Source organism: Diplotaxodon limnothrissa, linkage group LG1 (genome assembly GCF_057381915.1).
Source record: "Diplotaxodon limnothrissa isolate DT_005_m linkage group LG1, D_limnothrissa_male_GT1.1, whole genome shotgun sequence".
NCBI classification, from domain to species: Eukaryota; Metazoa; Chordata; class Actinopteri; order Cichliformes; family Cichlidae; genus Diplotaxodon; species Diplotaxodon limnothrissa.
Window position 1 is genome coordinate 15,058,198 of NC_140596.1, and position 20,637 is coordinate 15,078,834.

The 20,637-nt window shown below is 43.7% G+C and overlaps 1 protein-coding gene across 1 annotated transcript in view; it reads left to right on the plus strand.

The window, feature by feature from the left end:
* ush2a (Usher syndrome 2A (autosomal recessive, mild)) overlaps window positions 1–20,637 on the plus strand; it is a 237,806-nt gene that overhangs the window by 79,198 nt on the left and 137,971 nt on the right. The window contains exons 27-28 of the mRNA XM_085369549.1: window positions 1,150–1,256; window positions 2,590–2,713. Coding sequence (XP_085225675.1) covers window positions 1,150–1,256; window positions 2,590–2,713 — 231 coding nt within the window. The remainder of the gene's footprint in view (window positions 1–1,149; window positions 1,257–2,589; window positions 2,714–20,637) is intronic.

Genomic DNA, 20,637 nt, shown 5'->3' on the forward strand with positions numbered 1-20,637 from the left:
CACTATTCTACCCACTCATATCAAGAAGGAAAATTTATTTACCAACATGGCATACATAAAAAAAGTATTAATTAATTAATAGTACACCACAGTGTAAAGCAAGGGCCATGTTGTATATGTGTGTGCCACTGACAGTGTTCTAAATGTCACACTAGCTCAATATCAATAGACTGGTAAGCTATCGATTGGCAGTAATTTATGGTTTGATGTGCCAAGATGAGGCGCCAAACAAGCTGTCCACTTTGCTTTTAAGGGCTCTGTTAGAAGTCACACTAAAGATAATCCGCATGGTTGTCACTGAAAGCTAATTTACTCCTACCACGAACCATTTAGACAATTACTGAAACACACCCACACATCTAAAGAGAAACACTACAATGAAAGGACACTTAATGCACACACACACACACATCTTTCCCATCTCTACACCGGTCTATCACTTGCTATGCTTTTCCTCCATTCCTATAAATCTGTCCTCCCTATATCAGCTAGTCTCTGGTAGATTTATTTATGTTATGTATTAAAACTGCTTCTCCAGTACCTTACAGTATGTTTCAAAGAGACATTTAATTTAACACCTTGAGTGAGCGAAGGAAATTAAATTGATCTTCTATTAAATGAAAATGGGACTTTTGTGTAGCCTGAAAGAAATAAGCTTCTACTGAAGGAAAGCCCAATCACACAAGGTGTATGAATGTTTTTTGGGTAAATTAGCTGTGGTTAGCTTTTTACATAGACATTTTTTTGCAGAGAAACAATGTATTACAACACCACAGCTCTGTAGTAAAAGAGCACTGATACTGAACTGGCCTGCCTTCAGTCCAAACCTGCCACCCGTTGAGAACATTTAGTTTAATTTGCAAATAAAAAACTTGACAGAAGATGCCCTGACTGTTGAGCAACTGAAATTCTATATCAAGCAAGAGTGGGAAACCATTTCGCTTTCAAAACCACACCAATTGTCTTCTTCATTATTAAACACTTGGAAAATGTTCAAAGAAGAGGTCCTACCAAATAAAAAATAAGCACACACCTTTTTCAAATTTTTTTGAAAAGTTTCATCATTTACAATACAATGGCTTCATATTTCATTGATTTAACATTCACTTTCTGTTCATCCTTTCCGTTTCTTTACTTTCTGCTTCTTAGCACCTTCAGGATTGTCTTCACCTCGATTATATCCAGAAAATGAAACTACCATTCAGATAGAGTGGGACCCCCCTGCCCAACTTAATGGACCATACCCTCTATATCAGGTAAGAGCACTGCCCTACACTCAATTCAATTTTATTTATACAACGCAAAAATCACAACAACAGTAGTGTCAAGGTTCTTTATATTGTATAGTAAAGACCCCACAATAATACAAAGAAAACAGAGAAAATCCCAACAATCATATGACCCCCTATAAGCAAGCACTTTGGCGACAGTGGGAAGGAAAAACTCCCTTTTAACAAGAAGACACCTCTGGCAGAACCAGGCTCAGGGAGGGGCGGCCATCTGCCACGACCGGTTGGGGGTGATTGGATAAAGACAGGACAAAAAATATGCTGTCGAAGAGAGACAGAGATTAACAATAACTAATAATTAAATGCAGAGAGGTTTATAAACACACTCAAGAAGAAGAAGGACTCAGTGCATCATGGGAATCCCACAGCAACCTAGACACATGATCCAACCCTAACTACATGCTTTATCAAAAAGGAAAGTTTTAAGCCTAATCTTAAAAATAGAGAGGGTTTCAGTCTCTCGAATCCAAACTGGAAGCTGGTTCCACAGAAAGGGGACCTAAAGCCTGAAGGCTCTCACTCCTATTCTACTTTTACATACTCCAGGAACCACAAGTACGCCTGCAGGTTATATGATACTATGAGGTCATCAAGGGTGTCTGTCTTTGTTTGCAGCTAAACAGAAATTCACAGTAATAAATAACTGTTTTCATCTATTGCCTTGCCTAGACCCATGCTAGCCACAAGCATGACTGTAGATATGGCCTAAATTAAGTTGAAAAGTTGGCACTCATGTGTGTGGTTCCCAGGGGCTAAAGCTAATGCTAACAGCATGTCAGTGTTTTAAAGTCTAAATCATTCCATACTTGAACAAAGTTAGCTAAGATTCTGTGTTTTCTCACTGGCACAGACTACATTACTTTCTTTTCATGCTGGAAGTGAGAAATAACCCCAGTGTGTGTCTTTGTTTGTCATCTCATCATTCACACTGTGTGTACGTAGAAATCATGAGAACTTCCTGCCTATGATTCCACTGTTTATTCTCTGCCACACAGGTTATGTCTAAAATAGAGGAATAATATTTCTGATACTGAGATTCATGGGAAGTAGTAAGAAAGAGGATCTGTGCCATGTTGAGAGTGCAAGCCCACATGGCCCTAAGTGTTTTAATGGATTTGATATACACATGGTCATCTAAAAACAAAAAAAATCTGCTCAGTTTATTATTTTTGGAAAATTTTAGTATGTGATTTTATACTAAACATAATTAACTACAATTTATGACTGCAGTTATAATTTGAGTACTACCACTATGCTAGATACCAGATATTTATACTTTATCATATTTTGGTTTTTTGAGGTGGAAAGGTCAGATGTCTCTCTCTCTGACCCGCAAGATCCAGTTGTCAGAGGAACAAGATTTTCTGGAAACAGTTACTATCAGTTCCCCAGTGACATCCTTCCCAGCAACACCGATTTTACAGGTAAGAAATTATGTTTAGATGAGTGCAGGTGTCTGTCTATTAGTAAATAGACGGTATGTATATGTGCATTTCTGTGTACTGTGCATGGGAGTATGTGACAGGGTGTGTACATACGTCCCTGTGTTTTTTAGTGTACAGTGACTGCACTGTCTCTTCTTCTCAGTGTTCAAGTGACATTCCTTTAGAATGACTTCCCCAGTCATCTTAAAGGACAATTATCTTTCTGTTTACCAGCATCATTAGAGGGCTGAGCTGCACAGCCAAACATGTTCTGCTTCATCTGAGAACATCACCCAGTCTGACGCTCATAATTAATGACTGCTGATACTAATCAGTGGGATTTGAGCAAGCAAAGCTCTATGATGCCACTTGAGATTACTTCACTGTCCCACACAAACCTTTTGTCACCAGTAATGTATTTTGGTGTTAAGAGAATACCTTTCCAAGATATTTTAATACTGTGTCATAAAAAGTAAAGAAAAAAAAATCTGTGGCCAAGCAGTTTTTCCTAAATGTATGACATATTTCTGGCTTTGAGTAGATTAAAGTTTTCAAATGTGATTCCCTCTATAATCCAATTTTGCTTGATCTAAAATACCAAAGTACAGTATGTTTGCAGTCCATAAAGTAGGCATCCATGTACTCCACATCTTCCATGTTCATGTTCTGAATCTGAAGTTTTAATAGACTTTGTTATGGAGACATATCATATGAAACACTCAGAGAGCAGGCTGGTGTTGCTTTTGCCTTCACTTCAATACTAAATAAGTAGTAACTCAATCCTAGAAGTAAGCTTAATTATTGTGATTGATCAACAAATTCGGCAATCATTTAACATGAAATTCACATTTCCCACAACATTTAATTTCTTATAATGGTTGATTAGACTACTGTGAGAAGGATGTTCTGTTTAGGCTGTACACATTTGTAAAAATTCAAATATTATAAGCTATTTTAGTATATATATATATTTTTTTGATTTTGTAATTGCTTGTTCTTTCCATGCATATACTAAAAGGATGAGTAGTCTCTAAATGTTATGACTAATGCCGGTGTTAACATAGATGTGGCTGAACACAGTGTAAGTAAAACAATATTTATTAAATATAATTTATAAAGCTCACAGTTCAGACAGGATATTTTAAGTATATCTCTGGTCTCCTTTTTGACTTCTGCTGCTTTAATTTACTTCCTTAACATGTCATTTTGTGTACTGTGTTTTATTTTTGCAAACAATTGGTTATTAATATTAATACTGCTTTATTTCATGTTTTTCATGAAAGGCAATTGAATTCTTAAAATACTGAGCGAGTGCGCGGTCAGAAAAACCCGACCAACCTGTCTCCTATATTGTTTTGTTGCTTCTTAATTTTACTTACTGAGTCGTGTATTTTTATCCCAAAGCAAGGAATTCAAATTTTTGATCTCATCATTGCTTCTCCAGTACAAAGGTAAATAGATCTCTCTAAATGCTGCCAGCAAATAGATGATGACTTTTTGTTATTGAGGGGCGCTTCTCATCTCCTCTGCTCTCCTCCTTCATAAAGGGTAATGGATCAGACAATCACTTTCAGACCGGATCTATTCTGGACCATCAATGTGTCGGCAGTCCTCAAACCATCGCCCTTTTACAACCATCAATACTAATAGCATCATCTACAGACAATTATTCCCATCGAAGCGCACGGAACAGCGAACAAATCAAAGCCAAATTAGATTATGAATGTAATGCAGTGTAATGCCCCCTCGAGAGTCAATTGATCAAAAAGGGGAGACTCGTCAATCGTTTTGTCTTGTGGAAACCTTGCAACTCAAGCAATGACAAATGTAACATTTTTCTATGTGCTGAATGTTTGCACAATATTTATCTGTTCAGGTGGACTGCGCCATACCCCACGACGCATGTCACAAAGATTTTATAAAGTGTTCCTTAGAATTGACGTCCTTTTACATCTAAAGGGAACTTTTTGTTTTGGCCTAGCAGCATTGATGCCTCAGAAGATCGTGATGTGCCTTCTATATGAAACAACAAATCATCATTTTTCTCTGTCAGCGTCATACATCATCTTAGGAATATTAATATTTATTGAGGTTCCTCAAGCTTTCTATATCCTACATGCAAACTAAGGGCACATCATTGAGCAGGGTCAATATTCTACATGTTAAATCTTAGTTAAGGTTGAGGTTATCTAGCATGTATTTGCCCTTTCACCTGTTACCTTATGGCCACTTTATTAAAAAATATAAAGATATATTTTTGCCAAATAGGTTCTTTTCCATGTGCAATTACTGTGATAGGAGTGCATGTTTCCATAAATGAAGTCTGGTCACGTGTGTTTAAAGATGCTTCTTAAAGCTTAATAAGAAGCATTAAGTCAATATTTCCCTCACTGAATCTTACTTTAGATAAAACAAGATTATAACTATATGCAGTCATGCTACAATATGAATAACCTCGTAAGTGCTTGTTTCAAGAAATCCATGTTACTTCATTCATCTTATTTATTATGTTTCTGTGTCTAGAACTCTCCTGACTTTCTGCTGTCCATGCTTATATTTGAATTAAGGACATTGGCTCTCAGTTAAGACAGGCATATGTTATTATTTATAAAATAATGTATTTAAATTGAAATGGGTCAAAATAGATTACACAGTCCTCTCTCCTCACTTTAGTAATTCTTCATTGGGCCTGAAATGGGCTGTTTGAAATGCAGATGACGTTCTGCTTATATTTTTGCTAATCCAGATGCATTTCTTTAACCCACATTAAATGAAGAGAGATGAAACATCACACAAATATGTTAGGGGAAAAAACATTAAAAAATGAATGCAGGAACAAATAGACTTGGATAATATCCAGACACATCTTAAACAGCACATTGTTGCAATAGCTGCTACTGCAACAACTAAGCAGGAAAGAGGGAAATGTTAAATGATACAAATTATTTTTCCCTAATTAATATGATTGATTGCCAGGCACTGACGTTGAGAAGGAGAGGGGGAGAAATGTGTGAAGGGAAAGTTTGCACAGACATCATTAGTTTTTCCCCATTTAAAGATTAATCAGAAGAGGCTGGGCTCTTTAATTCTGTCATTTGTATATTTAATGGGCTGCTGCAGAATCTATGGGTGTAATTAGCTAGCTGCCGCGCTCTCATTAATACGCCAGGCTCTGATTAATGCCAGCAGAGAGCTAACATGACTGGAGTTATTCAGGTTATGTTGTGTAGATGATTACACACAACCTCCACTGTTTACTGAGACAGAGAGGAGAAACAATGCACATGAAAGAATACTACCTAATAAATAAAACTACTTAAAACTGTAAATGGCTCAACATAACTAAGTGTTAATGTTTCATATTGTGGAATATAACATGAATCTTCTCGTTTGATTAGGTAACGAGAGTACAACACAGTGCACTGTTTAGAATTAATAATTCATTTTGAAATGCTCCTTTAGTTTTAATTGATTTAAGAGTCGGTTTAAAAAACCGAACTATAACTCTTATTACTTAACATCAAGTTGATTGTGTAAATGTGGCTGGTTGTATGTGCTTATAGTTCACAAAATGTTTCTTGTTTCACTTGTGAAAAAACTGCTGTGTTTTTTGATCAAAGCAGCATTTTAGTTCTCGTATTCAGCATGTTGTAGAAAACGGTGAGGGAGCCTTTTGAGAGTGTGTTTCTTCCTTCGGGCAAACTTTATGACTGGCTCTTTACCTGGTCTTAGAGAAAAACCAAGTTGTCAGTGTGTTTGCACTCATTTTTGCATTGCAGAGTGGAATGAACATACTGTGTTTATGGTCCACTAGTAGGGTCCAACACCTTTCTCTGGTTTAATAAATTTGGATTTTTATGCTTCCAGTGAAAAGGAAATTTATAGTCAGAAACCCACTGAGCACACAGTGGGGAGAACCTTTCAAGTGCTGTTTTTTGCTTTGAGAAAAGACAACTAGAGAGGGGGTTCTTATCCCCCACTGCCCTCTCCGGAAAACAGTTTTGACAATAAATGCTTCATAACAAAGATCCCCTTTCTGTAGTACCTAAACTTCTAAACTTGAAATGTGTTATATAACAGGACTGGACCAAAACAATAAGTATTCACATAACGTAAAAACGTAAAAATAATTACTTTTCGGGGGAAAAAAGCACATTAGAAATATTAAGTAATTCATGTTGGAGTATATTAGTCGTCTTAACATTTCATTAACTGAAGTCGTTGCCTTAAAAATTGTGTGTATACTATTGTAAAACATAAACAGCAACAATTTTTCTGTGCATGTGTTTGACCGTGTGTGGCTTTATTATGCATTCTCTGTAAGTGCTTGCTGGGGTATTGTGTTTGTTCGATCGCACAGTGAAAGCGCTTGTGTGTATATGTGCCGCTTTGTCTATAAGTGTGTGTCTCTCTGTGTGTGTCATTGTGCTGTATGCGTAACAAAATCACCTGTCATGGTGTGTGCTCAGGTTTGTCTGTTGATGGCTCCAAAGTGGTTGTCAGTGTGAAGTAGCACAAGTCCTGTGGGGAAATCTGAAGGAAGTATTGCTGAGCATGAGCAGTGTCACAGATGCTTTACATTTGAGCATGCTTGGATAACACTTTGACTATCACAAAAATGCAGACTCACACAAAAACTGTGTACAAAATCTGTACATACCCTTAATTTTCCTTACACGTTTACTTCCATGTATGGCTTCAGGAATTTATTGACACACTATATGAATTATCAGATTTTTTTATGTAATTTATCCATCCATCCATCCATCCTCATCCGCTTTGTCCGGGGCCGGGTCGCGGGGGCAGCAGCCTAAGCAAAGAGGCCCAGACCTCCCTCTCCCCAGCCACCTCCTCCAGCTTATCCGGGGGAATACCAAGGCGTTCCCAGGCCAGCCGAGAGATATAATCTCTCCAGCGTGTCCTGGGTCTGCCCCGGGGCCTCCTCCCGGTGGGACATGCCTGGAACACCTCACCCAGGAGGCGCCCAGGGGGCATCCTTGTCAGATGCCCGAACCACCTCAGCTGGCTCCTTTCGATGTGGAGCAGCAGCTGCTCTACTCTGAGCCCCTCCCGGATGGCCGAACTTCTCACCCTATCTCTAAGGGAGAGGCCAGCCACCCTTCGGAGGAAGCTCATTTCTGCCGCTTGTATCCGCGATCTCCTTCCTTTGGTCACTACCCACAGCTCGTGGCCATAGGTGAGGGTAGGGACGTAGATCGACCGGTAAATTGAGAGCTTCGCTTTTACACTCAGCTCCCTCTTCACCACGACGGACCGGTGCAGCGTCCGCATTACTGCAGCTGCAGCCCCAATCCGTCTGTCGATCTCCGGCTCCCTTCTCCCATCACTCGCGAACAAGACCCCGAGATACTTGAACTCCTCCACTTGGGGCAGGAACTCATCCCCGACCCGGAGTGGGCACTCCACCCTTTTCCGGCTGAGAACCATGGCCTCAGATTTGGAGGTGCTGATCCTCATTCCCGCTGCTTCACACTCAGCTGCGAACCGTTCCAGTGCGAGCTGGAGGCCCTCACCCGATGAAGCCAACAGAACCACATCATCTGCAAAAATCAGAGATGAGATTCTGAGGCCACCAAAGCGAAAGCCCTCCGCCACTTGGCTGCGCCTAGAAATCCTGTCCATAAAAATTATGAACAGAACCGGAGACAAAGGGCAGCCCTGGCGGAGCCCATCACCCACCGGGAACGAGTCCGACTTATTGCCGGCAATGCGAACCAAGCTCTTGCAACGGTTGTATAGGGATCGAATGGCCCGTAGAAATGGGCCAGACACCCCATATTCCCGCAACACCTCCCACAGGACACCCCGAGGGACACGGTCGAATGCCTTCTCCAAGTCCACAAAACACATGTAGACTGGTTGGGCAAACTCCCATGCACCCTCAAGTATCCTGGAGAGGATAAAGAGCTGGTCCAGTGTTCCGCGACCAGGATGAAAACCGCATTGTTCCTCCTGTATCCGAGGTTCGACTAACGGACGAACTCTCCTTTCCAGCACCCTGGCATAGACTTTCCCAGGGAGGCTGAGGAGTGTGATCCCCCTGTAGTTGGAACACACCCTCCGGTCCCCTTTCTTAAAGATGGGGACCACCACCCCGGTCTGCCAGTCCACAGGTACTGCCCCTGATCTCCACGCAACATTGCAGAGGCATGTCAACCAGGACAGCCCTACAACGTCCAGAGCCTTCAGGAACTCGGGGCGGACCTCATCAACACCAGGGGCTCTGCCACCAAGGAGTTGTTTAACTGCCTCAGTGACCTCGCCCCCGGAAATTGGCGGGTCATTCCCCTCATCCCCAGACTCTGCTTCCTCCTCGGAAGACGTGTCAGTGGGATTAAGGAGGTCCTCGAAGTATTCCTTCCACCGCCTGACAATTTTCTCAGTCGACGTCAGCAGCGCTCCGCCAGCACTATACACAGTGCAGGTAGAGCACCACTTTCCCCTCCTGAGACGTCTGACGGTTTGCCAGAATCTCTTCGAGGCAGTCCGAAAGTCTTTTTCCATGGCCTCTCCGAACTCCTCCCACACCCGAGTTTTTGCTTCAGCCACTGCCCGAGCCGCATTCCGCTTGGCCTGTCGATACCTGTCGGCTGCCTCCGGAGTCCCACAGGCTAACCAAGCCCGATAGGACTCCTTCTTCAGCCTAGTGGCTCCCTTCACCTCTGGTGTCCACCATTTGGTTCGGGGATTACCACCACGGCAGGCACCAACCACCTTGCGGCCGCAGCTCAATGCAGCAGCTTCGGCAATGGAGACGCTGAACATGGTCCATTCGGACTCAATGTCCCCAGTCTCCCTCGGAATGCTGTTGAAGCTCTGCCGGAGGTGTGCGTTGAAGATCTCGCGGACTGGGGCCTCTGCTAGACGTTCCCAGCACACCCTCACTACGCGTTTAGGTGCACCAGGTCTGTCCAGCGTCTTCCCCCGCCACCTGATCCAACTCACCACCAGGTGGTGATCAGTTGACAGCTCAGCCCCTCTCTTTACCCGAGTGTCCAGAACATATGGTCGCAGGTCTGCTGATACGATTACAAAATCGATCATCGACCTACGGCCTAGAGCGTCCTGGTGCCACGTGCACTTATGGACACTCTTATGTTCGAACAGGGTGTTCGTTATGGCCAAACTGTGATTAGCACAGAAGTCCAATAACAGAGCACCGCTCGGGTTCAGATCAGGGAGGCCGTTCCTCCCAATCACGCCCCTCCAGGTCTCGCTGTCGTTACCCACGTGAGCATTGAAGTCTCCCAGCAGGACAACAGAGTCTCCAGGTGGAGCACCCTTTATGTAATTTAAAAAAGAAAAAATTATTTCATTTATTTCATTTAACAGCCCCTAAATCAGAAGAATTACAGTTTCGCTACACTGATATCTTTCACTCAGTAGGATTTTCTGGCATTTTTAGATCTGTGTTTTTTAACTGTGCTTTCACCAACACATAGTATGAAAGCATGTTTGGCCCTTGAGTCTGTCTCCTCTCCATAGGACTGGTGGAGAGTGGGTGTATATATGCAATAACTATGTACTATGTAAAACACACATTTATATTGTCTACATTTTTTTGTATATTGTCTACACTTTTGTATGCACAAAACTGCAGCATTAGAGAAGTTTTTTTTTTTTTTTTTTTTCTAAATGACATCAGAAACAGCAGTATGCGACATTACGTGATGGCAGAGCTTCAGTTCATCCTTTGTCATTTATTTTATTTTTTTTTTTTTTTTAATAAATAGGACAGGGGGAATGAATGAGAGAGAGAGGGGGAGAGAAAGAAAGAAAACCAAAGGGGAGAAGAGACGGTGAGAAGGGGGGGGGAAGAGAGACAAAAAAAAAAAAAAAAAACTCCTGGGTCACCTGTATGGAGAAAAAAAAAAAACAAACAAACAAACAAACAAACAAACAGAGACAGCAAACAACAAAGAGCAACATAATAATAGAGAAAACAAAGCACCATCACAATAAACTAGCTAGTCATAGATATCAGTATTTACTAAGTAATAAACGATATTGTGCAGCACGCAAGATAGACAGCGCACAGTGTGCTTTGAGGCAGCAGCCAAGAAAGCTTTAGTCCGCGTCTGTGAATACCCATGTGTGCATACCTGTGTGGATCAGCATGCTTGCATTCCAAAGGTTTCTCCATGTAATGATCTGCTAGGGAGTGTGGGGGGGCCTCAGCCCCGTCCTCCAGGGTGTGAAGCGGGTATGGAGGAGATCAAAACTCCAGACATCCAGAGGCCCCCAGAACACAAGAGACCATGGAAGACCAACAGAGGGGCAGCCGCGCCACTGTTCCAGTAAGAGCTGAGGAGAGTCCCAGATGAGGGCTCACTCAGCAGCCGCGGAGCAGAAGCCAGGGGGGGTTGCAGTGACGCGCCCGTGAGCTCCGCCGGCCCCCAGCTGCGCCTGAGTGACCGAGCCCTAGGCCGAGAGGCCGGGGGCACCCCACCTCCAAAGGGGGCCCGAGCGAGCCCCAGGCCCCGACAAGCGGCCGCCAAGGAGTGAGCCGGTGTGTACCCGGACGCCCACCCCCAGACACAAAGAACCACCAACACACCGACACCTGAGGGAGTCCGCCACCGGCAGGGGAAGTGGTGGTGGGTGGAGATAGGCCTCCAAACCTTGGAGGGCCTGAGGTGTCCCCAGAGAGGTGGCGTCTGATACCCAACCTGACATATAGACACAGACATACAGGCACACACAGACACAAACATCCATTCCCACCCTCATGCTCTCATATGCACTCACTCCACACTCAACCAACGTGGAGACAGACATAAAGAGACGCTGTACACACAATCACACTCCCCAAGTGTACTCTACAATCCAGGTCTAGGTACCCTTGCCCCTGGAGGGGGGAAGTGCACCCAGACCCAGGTGGTGTTACCCTTTTCCCTGCGGTGGGGAGAGGCAGACCACCCCGACTCCGCAGCAGCAGGGAGGCCCCATACCCCAGACCGCAGTCGGACGGCCAACTCCTCCTACTAGCCCTCCCGCTCCAGCAGGCCGCAGAGAATGGGGGTGGGAGAAGACTCCAAACCTCCCTCCACCCGCTCATTGTAGTGTTGATGCATATGTGTTCTAAGGTGCAATTAAAACCCAGGAGGGCATGGAGCTACCTGCCAAGGAGCAGCAGGTAAGCGCATAGTCCCTCCTGCTAACCCTCAATGACTAAGTGTATTTAAAATTGAGAGGTGGGCAACGACGTCAGGGGTGAGGTATACACCCTGATGGTGATTTGGACTCCGTGATTGTGCCCACCCCCAAGATCCTATATGTATGTGTAATGAGAGTGTGAATAATGTGAATGTCTAAGTTGTGGGATAAAATTGAGGCAGAGGCAGCCAGAAGGGGACAGGGGGGGGGGTAGCCTCCTCTGCACCCTGGTGACATACCCCCACTCCAAGGCCCTGCATGTGTGGGTGGTTGTGGAGGAGCGGGAAGAGGGAGGCAGCTGGAGATGGGGAGGGAAGGAAGGGAGGGGCAGGTAACCCCTCCCTGGGGCCAGCTCCCCCGCTGACCCCAGTAGGCACTCCCACCCTCCGCGACCCGCCAGGGAAGGGGGGCCCAGGCCCATCAGACCGGGGCCCAGTGCAGTAGCGCCCCCCGGCTCCACAGAGCCCTGGACAGTCCACCCAACCCCACCACAGAGAAAACTGCACCCACCCCACCAACCACACATCTTCCAGACTACATAAGACGGTAAACGCCCAGGCTGAGATCTTCCTCCACCTCTCCTGTATCTCCCCCTCCTGCAGAGAGTTCCTGAGAGAAGAAAGCTCCTGCCAGATGTGACCATCCCCCCCACCAGTTGAAGAGCCCCCCAGGCGGCTCGATGCACCGGCGGCACCCTGCTCCAGGGCCGGGCCCCCATGCACCCACCCGCCCACAACCCCGGCAACACACCAACCAGGACCCGAGCCCCCGAGGCCCGGCCCGGGCCCCCGCCCAGAGACGGAGCACCCCCAGAACCCCACGCCCATCCCGGACCCACCCAGGGGCAGCCAGGTTGCCAGGTCAGTAACCCACGTCCGTCAGCACAGACCCTCCCCTAGCCCCGCTGCACGCAGCCGCGAGGAAACAGTCACCTGAGAGCCAACAGAGCCCTCAACCGGACGTGACCGCTACCCCGGGTTGAGCCCCCCAAGGAAGATGCCTCCGGGGAACCCCCCGACGCCCTAAGCCTGTCCCTACCCCCTCACCAATCACAACAGTGAAGGCGGGACCAAACTATGACCCCCCACCCCCACTAGGTGATAGAGCTGATAAAAGGGGCCCAGAGCAATTGATCTGATGTGGTGGCAGAGGCTGTGTCAAGACTAATGTAATCTAATAGATAATTTCTATATTGGTTAGAATTAAGATTATTTTTATTTTTCCAGTTCATGAGGACTGTTTTCTTGGCTATGCATAGGGCAGTGAAAACCATATGGGCGATATTCTTTTCTGAAGTGACATTATCTAAGCTGCCCAACAAACACACTAAGGGGGAGGTTGGAATGTTACATTTCAGACATTTTGATAAGTCTTCACATATCTCGCGCCAAAACTTTTGCACTGGTGGACAGAACCAAAGAGCGTGGATGTAATTGTCTGGTGTATTGCCTTGACAGTGTGAGCAGTTGTTGGAAGATGTAAAGCCCATCTTGAACATCCGATGACCTGTATAGTGCACTCTATGAAGTATTTTGTATTGTATTAATTGCAGACTGGGATTTTTAATTAATTTAAAAGTTTTTAAGCAAATCTGAGACCAGAAGTTTTGGTCTAGGTTGACTGATAAATCTGCTTCCCACTTTGCAGTAGGAAGGGATATTGATTCATCTAATTTAGAAAGTGTTCTGTATATTTTAGATAATAATTTGGGGGATTTAAGAGTAAGAAAATGTGCCGCACTTAGTGGTGTTTGTAATTCAACTTGACTGAGGTTAAATTTCTTTTTTACTATGGATTTAATTTGTTGATATTCTAAAAACCTTGTCTTGTTGATCCCATATTGTTCAACTAGTCTGTCAAATGGAATAAATTCTGTTCCCTCTAATATATGTTCTAAGTATTTAATTCCTTTACAACTCCATTCTGGGAAATTAATCATATTATTGTTTTGTAATATGTCAGGGTTATTCCAGATAGGTGTACGTTTGCATGGGATTAATGAAGACTCCGTTATTTTTAGAAACTCCCACCATGCTGTTAGAGAAAAGCTGATGTTGATACTTTTAAAGCATTCATGTCTTTTGATGTTTGAGCTAATAAATGGTAGGTCTGAAATCTCTAGATCCTTGCATAGTGCCTGTTCAACATCTAGCCAGGGCTCAACTAAGAAGGTATGTTTTAACCATTCTGAGATGAACTGAAGCCTGTTGGCTAAGAAGTATTGGTGAAAATTAGGCAGATCTAATCCTCCTCTATCCTTGGTTCTTTGTAGCGTTTTTAAGCTAATACGCGGGGGTTTATCTTTCCAAAGGAATTTGGAAATATATGAATCCAGAGATCTGAACCAATCTTGTGATGGTTTGTTAGGGATCATCAAAAATAAGTAATTTATTTTTGGCAAGATCATCATTTTTATAGTGGCGACCCTTCCCATGAGTGATATGGGTAAAGATTTCCATCTAGTCAGATCGCCTTCTACTTTCTTTAGAAGTGGGATGTGGTTTAGTTTAGTTAAGTCTGAAAGCTTAGGAGAGATATTAATACCTAAATATTTAATGTTTCCGGATTGCAGTGGGGCAGAGGAAGAATTATGGAAGGAGCAGTTAATGGGGAGAACTGTAGATTTTGGCCAGTTAATTGAATAATCTGAAACTCTTGAAAACCAGTTTATTAAAGTAATTACCTCAGAGAGGTTGGTTTGTGTGTTTTGCAGAAAAAGCAACACATCATCCGCATAGAGACTGATTTTATGTTCTATGTTCTTACATTTTATGCCCTTAATTGTTGTAGCCTGTCTAAATGCTGCTGCTAGAGGTTCGATAAAAATTGCAAAAAGTGAGGGGGAGAGTGGGCATCCCTGTCTGGTGCCCCTCAGGAGACAGAAGCTGGAGGATGTCTGGTCATTTGTTCTGATACGAGCCGTTGGGGAATTGTATAATATTCTTATCCAGTTTATGAAAGAGTTTCCAAAACCAAATTTGTGTAAAGTTGCGAATAAAAATTTCCAGTTAACTCTGTCAAATGCTTTTTCTGCATCTAGAGATAATATTATGGCTTCGATGTTTTTATCGTATGAGTAGTCTATTAAATTAAGTAATCTACGAGTGTTTGTTGAGGAGTGCCGACCTTTTATGAAACCAGTTTGGTCAGGATGAATTAAGAGGGGGGTCATTTTCTCTAATCTCTTTGAGAGAGCTTTGCAGATTATTTTAAGGTCTACATTTAAAAGAGAAATTGGACGATAGCTTGAGGGAAATAAAGGGTCTTTGCCTGGTTTTAGCAGGAGACTAATGTTGGCAGAATTCATATTTGGTGGTAGTCTGCCCTTTTCCTCGATTTCCTGCAACATGCTGTGGAATACTGGTGCCAAAATTGTCCAGAATTCTTTGTAGAATTCTGCAGGGAAGCCGTCTGGACCTGGAGCCTTATTATTGGGCATACTTATCAGGGCTTCCTGGAGTTCACTTGGCGTCAGTGGCGAATCCAATTCCATTGCTTGACTGTCTAGTAATTTTGGAAGAGTTACGTTGTCAAGAAACAGATCAATTTCATTTTTAGATGGGTTTATTTGTGGTGAGTATAAAGTTTCATAGAAATCCCTAAAAATGTTGTTTATTCTTCCAGGATCATATATTGTGTTCCCCGATAAATCTTTAGCAGCACATATAGTTGTTTTTTCTTTATTTATTTTTAGCTGGTTAGCTAGAAATCGACCTGATTTGTTACTGTGTTCAAAATTCTGCAAGCGAAGTCTTTGTATAAGGAATTGTGTTTTTTTATTAATAGTTTCATTTAATTCTAGTTTTGTTTTGCATATTTTGTTCAATGTTTCCTGATCTTGGTGGGACGCGTAGGCTTCTTCTAGTGATTTGATGTTTTTTTCTAATTCCTGAATATTTTTGTTTTCTTCTTTCTTTTTGTGTGATGAGAAAGAAATTATTTTACCTCTCATCACAGCTTTCCCTGCTTCCCATAGAACAGAAGCAGATATTCCGGGAGTGTCATTAAAGTCTAAATATGAAGTCCATTCCTTTTTAAAGTATTTAATAAAGTCTTCATCTTTAAGTAGTGATATATTAAATCTCCAGTTTTTACTTGGCGTAGTATTATTCTTGTGCATTAGTGTTAAAGATACAGGAGCATGATCGCTGACAGCTATAGGATGAATCTCAGTGTCTGAAATGTCACACAGCAGTGAGCTGCTGACCAAAAAATAATCCAGACGAGAGTAAGAGTGATGAACATGCGAGAAAAAAGTATATTCCTTACTGGTGGGGTGAAGAGAGCGCCATGCATCGCAAAGACCAAAGTCGTTCATATACTGTTTGATTATATTTGTGGACTGCCAATTACGCTGAGTTCCTGTTGTGTTGAGCCTATCCATTTCTTCATTTAGTCCAAGGTTGAGGTCACCGCCAAGAATGAGTGTGCAATCAAGGTGTTCAGAGAGTGCACTAAAAAAACCGTGGAAGAATGAGGGTTCATCAACATTTGGACCATATATACTAACAATACATAGTTTTTTGTTCAATATTGATAGTTTAATAATTAGAAATCTACCCTCTGGATCTATAACTGTATCGAGTACTGTAAAATTAACATTTTTATGTATTAAAATTGCTACTCCCCGTTGTCTAGAATTATAACCGGCTGCAAACACGTTAGGAAACTCAGGTGTTTTAAGTTCATTTAAACCTGTGACAGGTTTGTGAGTTTCTTGTAATAAAACAACATCTGCCTGTAGTTTTTTAAGCTGGTTAAATATTTTTAACCTCTTTCCTCTGGTGCCAGCTCCATTTACATTCCATGTGACAAACCTCAGCATGCCCTTAATTGTGCGTGTATGTTTAATGATGTATGCTGGGTGTTTCGTTTAGACAGGTGGAGAGAATGTGGAAACATCCCTTGTTTGTAAATAGAAAGAGAAAAAGAAGTGTGGTGAGAGACTCCATAAGTCTGACTATGTGTGTGAATATTCACTAATATGAACAAGCGTGGCTTGCTTATGTGTCCTGCAAGTCTGTGCGTGCTGTGAGGCTGTTGTGAATGTGCTGCCGTTGAGCTGATGTGTTTGCGTGATCGTGTTGTGAAAATATGTAGAAATAGAGGGTGTTGTTTGTAGGTGAGTGGGGAAGTAGGTGATCACAGCAGTGAAAGACAAGAGAAAGAAAGAAACCACATGAACTGTGAGCGACAACAAAAAAAAAAAGAGACGAAACGGAAACATTCCAATTAAAGCAATGACGGAGGGTGACGGTGTTATATCTGCTATGACATCCTACTGATATTACTAGGTTAAACACATTTTAAAGGAGAAAGTGTGAATGAATAAGAAAAGAGTGTAGCGGGTTCTTATCTGGAGTGCAGTCAGTATAACCACGGTGTGGTGCCGGGGTCGCGGTACAGCTGTCCGTCCACGTAGAGCCGGTCCACAGCGATGACAGCACGGGAGCCTTTCTGGATAAAGCTACGTCGAACTGGGAACAGGACCTTGCGTCGTTCCAGGATCTCTTTGGGGAACTGGTCGTTCACGCTGAAGTCCGTTCCTTTCAGCTCTCTGCCGCGACTCTTCACCTGTTCCTTTTGTTTGAATTGGCTGAATTTGGCCACAATAGGCCGTGGTCTCCCGGTCCGCGACCGCACGCCCCCCAAGCGATGTACTCTATCGAAGTCGATGTTCTTTACGGTGTCCTCCGGCAGCTTCAGGTGGATTTTAATGAAGCTTTTCACCGTTGCCTCTGCGTCCTCTCCGGCAGTTTCTGGAATACCAGAAAACACAAGATTATCTCTCATGCTACGGGCTTGTAAATCGATAACGGACTCTTTTATTTTTTTATTTTCAATGTTTAGCTGGGTCACGTTATCGGTGAGAGATTTAACCGACTCCCGTAGCGTGGTATTTTCAGCGGCAAGCGTTTCCACCTGCCGCTGGCTGAATTCCAGGGATTCTCTCAGAGATTTAAATTCCCGGTGTAAGATCTCCACCAGGGACAGCCTCGCATCGAAACTGGACAATCGCTTGTCGATGGACTCCAGGATTTCTGCGATGTCTTTGCCGGCAGGCGATGTTGTACCGGGGGAGTCTGCCTGGCGACTTCTCTTCGATGACGGCGTCTCGATTTTGGCCGGGGAAGATGCACTCTGGGCCTTATGCATTACTAAATCTTGAAAACAGCGGTCGATGTAATCTTGGAGAGCGTCTAAACTCTCCCCGTTGTCCTCCAGGGTGTTAGAGATGATAAAATAGATGTTGTTAGTTATATGACAATTGATTAGTATATTTGGTAATACTGAAGCTTGGAAAACCTTTGTTAAACTCTATGCTACCATTTGCTTTTTCTCCGCCAAAATCTCCGGCGTCTGACGTCACCTACAACATCACTTCCGTCACTTACCTCTCACTTCCGTCACTTACCTCTCGGCTTTCTCACCCGACGGCCTTAGCATTAGAGAAGTTAAACAGGTACACAAGCAAGATGCAGGAAAAAGCATGATTGAAAAAAATGTGTGTGTGAGTGTGTGTGTGTGTTTTAGATGCAAGGTTAAAGAAAATACTGAGAGGGGGTAATATCTGTAGAAAAGGAGAAAGAAAAGGTAATAAAGAAGGAGAGAGGTTAAAAGCAGAAGAAGGAAAAAGGGTTTACGAGAGTAGGTTAAGGAGGGGTAATGTAATGGTCGTGAATGTAAATGACACATGCCTGCTTGATGTACAAAATGCCCGTCCACTGTGAAGAAGTTTTATTAATTTTCTTTGGATACTGCTACAGTCTTTACTGGGTTTATGTCTGTGTAGAGTAATTCATGATTATCATCAAATTCTTAATCAATATGTGGATGGACCTCCACACACGGCGTTGCACGTTGAAGGCTGTTTATTTTCATTGTGTTCCACAATACGCTTTCTTTGGTAGAGCTTTCCAGCTGTGTCCTTCTACTCTGCACACACCGCTCTCTCGTCAGGTCCCAGTATCGTACTGAAATAGGGATTGCATGACCAGGCGATGAAGAATAGCTGTGTGGGTCACCCTCTCCTGACACCACACCCTGAACCAACTGCTACACCCCTCCCCTACAGCTGAGCCAGATACCACACCCCGCCACATACCCCCATCACCCACCTTAGGCCAGTAAGCCATCTGCACCTGGTCCATCAGGCGCTAGAAGGTGGCTGGGGCTACAAACAAGCTGAACGGAAGTGTGAGAAACTGGTAAAAACTGTATGAAATGGAGAAGGCTGTTTTTCCTTAAATACTCTAGACACTGGAATTTGCCAGTAGCCCTTGGTAAAATCCAGCGTCATGAAAAAGCAATTATTGTCTAACCAGTCCAGGCAGCTTATGAGAGATGAGATGGTCATCACAATGGAGGGAGGTGGGAATAGTGGAGTTTGGCACCTCCAGCCCCAACTCATCTCTCTCCTTTACCCTTTACCACTCACCAGAGAAGTGGTTTCAAGCTCTCTCTGTGCTTTGAGGAGGTTGAGGTGATATATTTGTGTGCCTCCTCCCCTGTTAGACCATACCACTTCATAGCCTACATCCCCCACCTGCCATGTGATCACAAAGCCTCCTTGCCATTTGCCAAGTAACTTTGAGCTAGTAGAGGGGAGTAATATAAGCACTTTGTCTCATAGTGAAAATTGTCTGACTCTAGTCTTATCCACCCGCTCCACCAGCCAGTCAGTCTGAGGGTGGTAGATGCTGGTCCAAACAGATTTAATGCCCAGTAATTCATACAGCTATTTAAGTGTGCGAGACATGAACGAAGTGCCTCTGTCAGTCAGTATCTCTTTTGGGATGCCAACTTGGGAGATGACCTGAAACAGCCAAATGAGGTCCATGCTAATGCACTCAAGGTGCAAAGGCACTTTTGGGAAGGCCAGCTGAGTGTGTTCCTCTTCTGTGTGAGCATCACGACTCACTCAATAAAGCCTATCTTTAATCAATATAAAATGTGGGTAGGCCGACGCCGTGTCAGGGTGCACCATGTGACCATCAGTTCTTATCACTTGGTCAAAGGCTGAGTGTACAGTAAGGTGCCATCACAAGGCTGCTCTAGTGAAAAATCTTCGGTGGAGTGAATCACTGAAGCCGGTGGGGCCTCATGAGGAGGCCCTGCCATCTCCTTCTCTCCAGAGTCAGAGTCACCGCTGAGTGCAGTGCAGACACTACACACCACTAAAGGTTGTGAACACATGCCCACACACTGCCCCAACAGGTTATTAAACCCCGGCCAATCTGTTCTCAAGTTGAGAGCGCCACCTGGGCTTTGCCAGACAGCAGCACCCACTCCTCCTCAGGTCAGCGGCATGCTTCTGCTGTATCCTGAAAGACATTTCCCTCTACATGGGGGAGTAGATGCGGGACAGAGGAACCAGCCCAACACATTTGTCTGGCGCTCAGACTGGTCATGTAGCTATTCCAACACCGCTGCTTGCTCCCAGTACATGGCCACCTGCTCCTATAGTTCATCTGTTTTTCAGATTCTACATGACATGATATTTTCATTTCTGATTTGAACCACTTTTGTATATTAAGTCAGATGCAGCTCACACAGTTTTCCAATGTGGCCTCAGTCCAAACAATCCAATTAGAAGGTAAATGTTTCCGACTGTCATCTGACCAAAGTGCTTTGCCACAAGTGGAGATGTGCTGGCAGATGTAGCACTTGACATTCTCAAATTTATTTCAGGAAAACTCCTCACGTTGTGATCCCAACACGCTCCAGCTCCACATCTGCATAAACCT